The sequence below is a fragment of the Oncorhynchus masou genome, unplaced genomic scaffold (assembly GCF_036934945.1).
Source record: "Oncorhynchus masou masou isolate Uvic2021 unplaced genomic scaffold, UVic_Omas_1.1 unplaced_scaffold_769, whole genome shotgun sequence".
Taxonomy (NCBI): domain Eukaryota; kingdom Metazoa; phylum Chordata; class Actinopteri; order Salmoniformes; family Salmonidae; genus Oncorhynchus; species Oncorhynchus masou.
The window spans coordinates 348,834-358,833 of NW_027014157.1; the positions used below are offsets into that span (position 1 = coordinate 348,834).

The 10,000-nt window shown below is 55.1% G+C and overlaps 1 protein-coding gene across 1 annotated transcript in view; it reads left to right on the forward strand.

The window, feature by feature from the left end:
• Nucleotides 1-10,000, forward strand: part of LOC135537416 (tripeptidyl-peptidase 2-like) — a 119,627-nt gene that overhangs the window by 101,726 nt on the left and 7,901 nt on the right. Inside the window, exons 11-12 of the mRNA XM_064963584.1 lie at nt 662-778; nt 3,603-3,727. Of these exons, the coding sequence (XP_064819656.1) occupies nt 662-778; nt 3,603-3,727 (242 nt within the window). The remainder of the gene's footprint in view (nt 1-661; nt 779-3,602; nt 3,728-10,000) is intronic.

Consider the following 10,000-nt stretch of genomic DNA (forward strand, 5'->3'; position numbering starts at 1 on the left):
AGGGATGTCTGTGTTGAGAGAGGGATGTCTGTGTTGAGAGAGGGATGTCTGTGTTGAGAGATGTCTGTGTTGATGTCTGTGTTGAGAGAGGGATGTCTGTGTTGAGAGATGTCTGTGATGTCTGTGTTGAGAGATGTCTGTGTTGAGAGAGGGATGTCTGTGTTGAGAGAGGGATGTCTGTGTTGAGAGAGGGATGTCTGTGTTGAGAGAGGGATGTCTGTGTTGAGAGAGGGATGTCTGTGTTGATGTGTTGACAGAGGGATGTCTGTGTTGATGTGTTGACAGAGGGATGTCTGTGTTGACGTGTTGAGAGAGGGATGTCTGTGTTGACAGAGGGATGTCTGTGTTGACAGAGGGATGTCTGTGTTGACAGAGGGATGTCTGTGTTGACAGAGGGATGTCTGTGTTGACAGAGGGATGTCTGTGTTGACAGAGGGATGTCTGTGTTGACAGAGGGATGTCTGTGTTGACAGAGGGATGTCTGTGTTGAGAGAGGGATGTCTGTGTTGAGAGAGGGATGTCTGTGTTGAGAGAGGGATGTCTGTGTTGACAGAGGGATGTCTGTGTTGACAGAGGGATGTCTGTGTTGACAGAGGGATGTCTGTGTTGACAGAGGGATGTCTGTGTTGATGTGTTGACAGAGGGATGTCTGTGTTGATGTGTTGACCAACAGAAAGAGCGGAAGGAGAAAATGTGGGATCCAGCACACAGAGCAGCTCTGGCCGAAGCCAGTCGTCGGGCAGAACAGTTTGACCTTGCTCACCCCTCCCCCTCACAGGTAACACTTTGACCTCTCTCTTAACCCTTACAGGTAACACTGACCTCTCTCTTAACCCTCACAGGTAACACTTTGACCTCTCCCCTAACCCTCACAGGTAACACTTTGACCTCTCCCCTAACCCTCACAGGTAACACTTTGACCTCTCCCCTAACCCTCACAGGTAACACTTTGACCTCTCCCTTCCCTGTCCGGTAGGTAGACTGAACTGCCCTGTCTGGTAGGTAGACTGAACTGCCCTGTCTGGTAGGTAGACTGAACTGCCCTGTCTGGTAGGTAGACTGAACTGCCCTGTCCGGTAGGTAGACTGAACTGCCCTGTCTGGTAGGTGGACTGAACTGCCCTGTCTGGTAGGTAGACTGAACTGCCCTGTCTGGTAGGTAGACTGAACTGCCCTGTCTGGTAGGTAGACTGAACTGCCCTGTCCGGTAGGTAGACTGAACTGCCCTGTCTGGTAGGTAGACTGAACTGCCCTGTCCGGTAGGTAGACTGAACTGCCCTGTCCGGTAGGTAGACTGAACTGCCCTGTCTGGTAGGTAGACTGAACTGCCCTGTCTGGTAGGTAGACTGAACTGCCCTGTCTGGTAGGTAGACTGAACTGCCCTGTCTGCTAGGTAGACTGAACTGCCCTGTCTGGTAGGTAGACTGAACTGCCCTGTCTGGTAGGTAGACTGAACTGCCCTGTCTGGTAGGTGGACTGAACTGCCCTGTCCGGTAGGTAGACTGAACTGCCCTGTCTGGTAGGTAGACTGAACTGCCCTGTCTGGTAGGTGGACTGAACTGCCCTGTCTGGTAGGTAGACTGAACTGCCCTGTCTGGTAGGTAGACTGAACTGCCCTGTCTGGTAGGTAGACTGAACTGAACTGCCCTGTCTGGTAGGTGGACTGAACTGCCCTGTCTGGTAGGTAGACTGAACTGAACTGCCCTGTCTGGTAGGTAGACTGAACTGCCCTGTCTGGTAGGTGGACTGAACTGCCCTGTCTGGTAGGTGGACTGAACTGCCCTGTCTGGTAGGTAGACTGAACTGCCCTGTCTGGTAGGTAGACTGAACTGCCCTGTCTGGTAGGTAGACTGAACTGCCCTGTCTGGTAGGTGGACTGAACTGCCCTGTCTGGTAGGTAGACTGAACTGCCCTGTCTGGTAGGTGGACTGAACTGCCCTGTCTGGTAGGTAGACTGAACTGCCCTGTCTGCTAGGTAGACTGAACTGCCCTGTCTGGTAGGTAGACTGAACTGAACTGCCCTGTCTGGTAGGTAGACAGGACTGCCCTGTCTGGTAGGTAGACTGAACTGCCCTGTCTGGTAGGTAGACTGAACTGCCCTGTCTGGTAGGTAGACTGAACTGCCCTGTCTGGTAGGTAGACTGAACTGCCCCGTCTGGTAGGTGGACTGAACTGCCCTGTCTGGTAGGTAGACTGAACTGCCCTGTCTGGTAGGTAGACTGAACTGCCCTGTCTGGTAGGTAGACTGAACTGCCCTGTCCGGTAGGTAGACTGAACTGCCCTGTCTGGTAGGTAGACTGAACTGCCCTGTCTGGTAGGTAGACTGAACTGCCCTGTCTGGTGGGTAGACTGAACTGCCCTGTCTGGTAGGTAGACTGAACTGCCCCGTCTGGTAGGTGGACTGAACTGCCCTGTCTGGTAGGTAGACTGAACTGCCCTGTCTGGTAGGTAGACTGAACTGCCCTGTCTGGTAGGTAGACTGAACTGCCCTGTCTGGTAGGTAGACTGAACTGCCCTGTCTGGTAGGTGGACTGAACTTCCCTGTCTGGTAGGTAGACTGAACTGCCCTGTCTGGTAGGTAGACTGAACTGCCCTGTCTGGTAGGTAGACTGAACTGCCCTGTCTGGTAGGTAGACTGAACTGCCCTGTCTGGTAGGTAGACTGCCCTGTCTGGTAGGTAGACTGAACTGCCCTGTCTGGTAGGTAGACTGAACTGCCCTGTCTGGTAGGTAGACTGAACTGCCCTGTCTGGTAGGTGGACTGATCTGCCCTGTCTGGTAGGTGGACTGAACTGCCCTGTCCGGTAGGTAGACTGAACTGCCCTGTCTGGTAGGTAGACTGAACTGCCCTGTCTGGTAGGTGGACTGAACTGCCCTGTCTGGTAGGTAGACTGAACTGCCCTGTCTGGTAGGTAGACTGAACTGCCCTGTCTGGTAGGTAGACTGAACTGCCCTGTCTGGTAGGTAGACTGAACTGCCCTGTCTGGTAGGTAGACTGAACTGCCCTGTCTGGTAGGTAGACAGGCCCGTGGTAGACTGAACTGCCCTGTCTGGTAGGTAGCCAGGCCCGTGGTAGACTGAACTGCCCTGTCTGGTAGGTAGACTGAACTGAACTGCCCTGTCTGGTAGGTAGACTGAACTGCCCTGTCTGGTAGGTGGACTGAACTGCCCTGTCTGGTAGGTAGACTGAACTGCCCTGTCCGGTAGGTAGACTGAACTGCCCTGTCTGGTAGGTAGACTGAACTGCCCTGTCCGGTAGGTAGACTGAACTGCCCTGTCTGGTAGGTAGACTGAACTGCCCTGTCTGGTAGGTGGACTGAACTGCCCTGTCTGGTAGGTAGACTGAACTGCCCTGTCTGGTAGGTAGCCAGGCCCGTGGTAGACTGAACTGCTCTGGGTCCTTGGGGACATAGAGTCCTGGGTAGGACCCAATCTGAATGGTGAATTCTCGTTATTGTACGATTTTAAAATGGCAGTTTAAACATTAGCAATTGTACATTTGTCACATCCCCAGCGAGCGATTTATCAATCCCGAGCACATGAGATGTGTGTGTAAATGAGTCTACACATTTAGTTTCCTCACGCCTGTCCGTTGTTTTATCAGGCTGAGAAGCTGCAGAAGGAGGAGCTGCTGTGCCAGTCAGAGATCCTGGCGTCCCTGGAGAAGAAGTACAACGACCCGGGTCCGGTCTACGACTGTCTGCTGTGGAACGACGGAGACACCTGGAGGTAGGAGGAACGCCGTCTGCTGGGTCAAACCCCTTTTCAGGTCCTCCTTCCTGCCTTCCTCAGTTCGTCTACTGGGTCAGGTCCTCCTTCCTGCCTTCCTCAGTTCGTCTCCTGGGTCAAACCCCTTTTCAGGTCCTCCTTCCTGCCTTCCTCAGTTCGTCTCCTGGGTCAAACCCCTTTTCAGGTCCTCCTTCCTGCCTTCCTCAGTTCGTCTCCTGGGTCAAACCCCTTTTCAGGTCCTCCTTCCTGCCTTCCTCAGTTCGTCTCCTGGGTCAAACCCCTTTTCAGGTCCTCCTTCCTGCCTTCCTCAGTTCGTCTCCTGGGTCAAACCCCTTTTCAGGTCCTCCTTCCTGCCTTCCTCAGTTCGTCTCCTGGGTCAAACCCCTTTTCAGGTCCTCCTTCCTGCCTTCCTCAGTTCGTCTCCTGGGTCAAACCCCTTTTCAGGCCCTCCTTCCTGCCTTCCTCAGTTCGTCTCCTGGGTCAAACCCCTTTTCAGGTCCTCCTTCCTGCCTTCCTCAGTTCGTCTCCTGGGTCAGGTCCTCCTTCCTGCCTTCCTCAGTTCGTCTCCTGGGTCAAACCCCTTTTCAGGTCCTCCTTCCTGCCTTCCTCAGTTCGTCTCCTGGGTCAAACCCCTTTTCAGGTCCTCCTTCCTGCCTTCCTCAGTTCGTCTACTGGGTCAAACCCCTTTTCAGGTCCTCCTTCCTGCATTCCTCAGTTCGTCTCCTGGGTCAAACCCCTTTTCAGGTCCTCGTTCCTGCCTTCCTCAGTTCGTCTCCTGGGTCAGGTCCTCCTTCCTGCCTTCCTCAGTTAGTCTACTGGGTCAAACCCCTTTTCAGGTCCTCCTTCCTGCCTTCCTCAGTTCGTCTCCTGGGTCAAACCCCTTTTCAGGTCCTCCTTCCTGCCTTCCTCAGTTAGTCTACTGGGTCAAACCCCTTTTCAGGTCCTCCTTCCTGCCTTCCTCAGTTCGTCTCCTGGGTCAAACCCCTTTTCACGTCCTCCTTCCTGCCTTCCTCAGTTCGTCTGCTGGGTCAAACCCATTTTCAGGTCCTCCTTCCTGCCTTCCTCAGTTCGTCTCCTGGGTCAAACCCCTTTTCAGGTCCTCCTTCCTGCCTTCCTCAGTTCGTCTCCTGGGTCAAACCCCTTTTCAGGCCCTCCTTCCTGCCTTCCTCAGTTCGTCTCCTGGGTCAAACCCCTTTTCAGGCCCTCCTTCCTGCATTCCTCAGTTCGTCTGCTGGGTCAAACCCCTTTTCAGGTCCTCCTTCCTGCCTTCCTCAGTTCGTCTCCTGGGTCAAACCCCTTTTCAGGCCCTCCTTCCTGCATTCCTCAGTTCGTCTCCTGGGTCAAACCCCTTTTCAGGCCCTCCTTCCTGCCTTCCTCAGTTCGTCTCCTGGGTCAAACCCCTTTTCAGGCCCTCCTTCCTGCCTTCCTCAGTCTCCTGGGTCAAACCCCTTTTCAGGCCCTCCTTCCTGCCTTCCTCAGTTCGTCTCCTGGGTCAAACCCCTTTTCAGGTCCTCCTTCCTGCATTCCTCAGTTCGTCTCCTGCGTCAAACCCCTTTTCAGGCCCTCCTTCCTGCCTTCCTCAGTTCGTCTCCTGGGTCAATCCCCTTTTCAGGCCCTCCTTCCTGCCTTCCTCAGTTCGTCTCCTGGGTCAAACCCCTTTTCAGGTCCTCCTTCCTGCCTTCCTCAGTCTCCTGGGTCAAACCCCTTTTCAGGTCCTCCTTCCTGCCTTCCTCAGTTCGTCTCCTGGGTCAAACCCCTTTTCAGGCCCTCCTTCCTGCCTTCCTCAGTTCGTCTCCTGGGTCAAACCCCTTTTCAGGCCCTCCTTCCTGCCTTCCTCAGTTCGTCTGCTGGGTCAGGTCCTCCTTCCTGCCTTCCTCAGTTCGTCTCCTGGGTCAAACCCCTTTTCAGGTCCTCCTTCCTGCCTTCCTCAGTTCGTCTCCTGGGTCAAACCCCTTTTCAGGTCCTCCTTCCTGCCTTCCTCAGTTCGTCTCCTGGGTCAAACCCCTTTTCAGGCCCTCCTTCCTGCCTTCCTCAGTTCGTCTGCTGGGTCAAACCCCTTTTCAGGTCCTCCTTCCTGCATTCCTCAGTTCGTCTCCTGGGTCAAACCCCTTTTCAGGCCCTCCTTCCTGCCTTCCTCAGTTCGTCCCTGGGTCAAACCCCTTTTCAGGTCCTCCTTCCTGCCTTCCTCAGTCTCCTGGGTCAAACCCCTTTTCAGGCCCTCCTTCCTGCCTTCCTCAGTTCGTCTCCTGCGTCAAACCCCTTTTCAGGCCCTCCTTCCTGCCTTCCTCAGTTCGTCTGCTGGGTCAAACCCATTTTCAGGTCCTCCTTCCTGCCTTCCTCAGTTCGTCTCCTGGGTCAAACCCCTTTTCAGGTCCTCCTTCCTGCCTTCCTCAGTTCGTCTCCTGGGTCAAACCCCTTTTCAGGCCCTCCTTCCTGCCTTCCTCAGTTCGTCTCCTGGGTCAAACCCCTTTTCAGGCCCTCCTTCCTGCATTCCTCAGTTCGTCTGCTGGGTCAAACCCCTTTTCAGGTCCTCCTTCCTGCCTTCCTCAGTTCGTCTCCTGGGTCAAACCCCTTTTCAGGCCCTCCTTCCTGCATTCCTCAGTTCGTCTCCTGGGTCAAACCCCTTTTCAGGCCCTCCTTCCTGCCTTCCTCAGTTCGTCTCCTGGGTCAAACCCCTTTTCAGGCCCTCCTTCCTGCCTTCCTCAGTCTCCTGGGTCAAACCCCTTTTCAGGCCCTCCTTCCTGCCTTCCTCAGTTCGTCTCCTGGGTCAAACCCCTTTTCAGGTCCTCCTTCCTGCATTCCTCAGTTCGTCTCCTCGTCAAACCCCTTTTCAGGCCCTCCTTCCTGCCTTCCTCAGTTCGTCTCCTGGGTCAAACCCCTTTTCAGGCCCTCCTTCCTGCCTTCCTCAGTTCGTCTCCTGGGTCAAACCCCTTTTCAGGTCCTCCTTCCTGCCTTCCTCAGTCTCCTGGGTCAAACCCCTTTTCAGGTCCTCCTTCCTGCCTTCCTCAGTTCGTCTCCTGGGTCAAACCCCTTTTCAGGCCCTCCTTCCTGCCTTCCTCAGTTCGTCTCCTGGGTCAAACCCCTTTTCAGGCCCTCCTTCCTGCCTTCCTCAGTTCGTCTGCTGGGTCAGGTCCTCCTTCCTGCCTTCCTCAGTTCGTCTCCTGGGTCAAACCCCTTTTCAGGTCCTCCTTCCTGCCTTCCTCAGTTCGTCTGCTGGGTCAAACCCCTTTTCAGGTCCTCCTTCCTGCCTTCCTCAGTTCGTCTCCTGGGTCAAACCCCTTTTCAGGCCCTCCTTCCTGCCTTCCTCAGTTCGTCTGCTGGGTCAAACCCCTTTTCAGGTCCTCCTTCCTGCATTCCTCAGTTCGTCTCCTGGGTCAAACCCCTTTTCAGGCCCTCCTTCCTGCCTTCCTCAGTTCGTCTCCTGGGTCAAACCCCTTTTCAGGCCCTCCTTCCTGCCTTCCTCAGTTCGTCTCCTGGGTCAAACCCCTTTTCAGGTCCTCCTTCCTGCCTTCCTCAGTCTCCTGGGTCAAACCCCTTTTCAGGCCCTCCTTCCTGCCTTCCTCAGTTCGTCTCCTGCGTCAAACCCCTTTTCAGGCCCTCCTTCCTGCCTTCCTCAGTTCGTCTGCTGGGTCAAACCCCTTTTCAGGTCCTCCTTCCTGCCTTCCTCAGTTCGTCTCCTGGGTCAAACCCCTTTTCAGGTCCTCCTTCCTGCCTTCCTCAGTTCGTCTCCTGGGTCAAACCCCTTTTCAGGTCCTCCTTCCTGCATTCCTCAGTTCGTCTCCTGGGTCAAACCCCTTTTCAGGTCCTCCTTCCTGCCTTACTCAGTTCGTCTCCTGGGTCAAACCCCTTTTCAGGTCCTCCTTCCTGCCTTCCTCAGTTCGTCTACTGGGTCAGGTCCTCCTTCCTGCCTTCCTCAGTTCGTCTCCTGGGTCAAACCCCTTTTGAGGTCCTCCTTCCTGCCTTCCTCAGTTCATCTACTGGGTCAAACCCCTTTTCAGGTCCTCCTTCCTGCCTTCCTCAGTTCGTCTCCTGGGTCAAACCCCTTTTCAGGTCCTCCTTCCTGCCTTCCTCAGTTCGTCTCCTGGGTCAAACCCCTTTCAGGTCCTCCTTCCTGCCTTCCTCAGTTCGTCTACTGGGTCAGGTCCTCCTTCCTGCCTTCCTCAGTTCGTCTCCTGGGTCAAACCCTTTTGAGGTCCTCCTTCCTGCCTTCCTCAGTTCGTCTACTGGGTCAAACCCCTTTTCAGGTCCTCCTTCCTGCCTTCCTCAGTTCGTCTCCTGGGTCAAACCCCTTTTCAGGTCCTCCTTCCTGCCTTCCTCAGTTCGTCTCCTGGGTCAAACCCCTTTTCAGGTCCTCCTTCCTGCCTTCCTCAGTTCGTCTCCTGGGTCAAACCCCTTTTCAGGCCCTCCTTCCTGCCTTCCTCAGTTCGTCTGCTGGGTCAAACCCCTTTTCAGGCCCTCCTTCCTGCATTCCTCAGTTCGTCTCCTGGGTCAAACCCCTTTTCAGGTCCTCCTTCCTGCCTTCCTCAGTTCGTCTCCTGGGTCAAACCCCTTTTCAGGTCCTCCTTCCTGCCTTCCTCAGTTCGTCTCCTGGGTCAAACCCCTTTTCAGGTCCTCCTTCCTGCATTCCTCAGTTCGTCTCCTGCGTCAAACCCCTTTTCAGGCCCTCCTTCCTGCCTTCCTCAGTTCGTCTCCTGGGTCAAACCCCTTTTCAGGCCCTCCTTCCTGCCTTCCTCAGTTCGTCTCCTGGGTCAAACCCCTTTTCAGGCCCTCCTTCCTGCCTTCCTCAGTTCGTCTACTGGGTCAAACCCCTTTTCAGGCCCTCCTTCCTGCCTTCCTCAGTTCGTCTGCTGGGTCAAACCCCTTTTCAGGTCCTCCTTCCTGCCTTCCTCAGTTCGTCTCCTGGGTCAAACCCCTTTTCAGGTCCTCCTTCCTGCCTTCCTCAGTTCGTCTCCTGGGTCAAACCCCTTTTCAGGTCCTCCTTCCTGCATTCCTCAGTTCGTCTCCTGGGTCAAACCCCTTTTCAGGTCCTCCTTCCTGCCTTCCTCAGTTCGTCTCCTGGGTCAAACCCCTTTTGAGGTCCTCCTTCCTGCCTTCCTCAGTTCGTCTACTGGGTCAAACCCCTTTTCAGGTCCTCCTTCCTGCCTTCCTCAGTTCGTCTCCTGGGTCAAACCCCTTTTCAGGTCCTCCTTCCTGCCTTCCTCAGTTCGTCTACTGGGTCAGGTCCTCCTTCCTGCCTTCCTCAGTTCGTCTCCTGGGTCAAACCCCTTTGAGGTCCTCCTTCCTGCCTTCCTCAGTTCGTCTACTGGGTCAAACCCCTTTTCAGGTCCTCCTTCCTGCCTTCCTCAGTTCGTCTCCTGGGTCAAACCCCTTTTCAGGTCCTCCTTCCTGCCTTCCTCAGTTCGTCTACTGGGTCAGGTCCTCCTTCCTGCCTTCCTCAGTTCGTCTCCTGGGTCAAACCCCTTTTCAGGTCCTCCTTCCTGCCTTCCTCAGTTCGTCTACTGGGTCAAACCCCTTTTCAGGTCCTCCTTCCTGCCTTCCTCAGTTCGTCTCCTGGGTCAAACCCCTTTTCACGTCCTCCTTCCTGCATTCCTCAGTTCGTCTCCTGGGTCAAACCCCTTTTCAGGTCCTCCTTCCTGCCTTCCTCAGTTCGTCTCCTGGGTCAAACCCCTTTTCAGGTCCTCCTTCCTGCCTTCCTCAGTTCGTCTCCTGGGTCAAACCCCTTTTCAGGCCCTCCTTCCTGCCTTCCTCAGTTCGTCTCCTGGGTCAAACCCCTTTTCAGGTCCTCCTTCCTGCCTTCCTCAGTTCATCTCCTGGGTCAGGCCCTCCTTCCTGCCTTCCTCAGTTCGTCTCCTGGGTCAAACCCCTTTTCAGGTCCTCCTTCCTGCCTTCCTCAGTTCGTCTCCTGGGTCAAACCCCTTTTCAGGCCCTCCTTCCTGCCTTCCTCAGTTCGTCTCCTGGGTCAAACCCCTTTTCAGGCCCTCCTTCCTGCCTTCCTCAGTTCGTCTGCTGGGTCAGGTCCTCCTTCCTGCCTTCCTCAGTTCGTCTCCTGGGTCAAACCCCTTTTCAGGCCCTCCTTCCTGCATTCCTCAGTTCGTCTGCTGGGTCAAACCCCTTTTCAGGTCCTCCTTCCTGCCTTCCTCAGTTCGTCTGCTGGGTCAGGTCCTCCTTCCTGCCTTCCTCAGTTCGTCTGCTGGGTCAAACCCCTTTTCAGGCCCTCCTTCCTGCCTTCCTCAGTTCGTCTGCTGGGTCAAACCCCTTTTCAGGCCCTCCTTC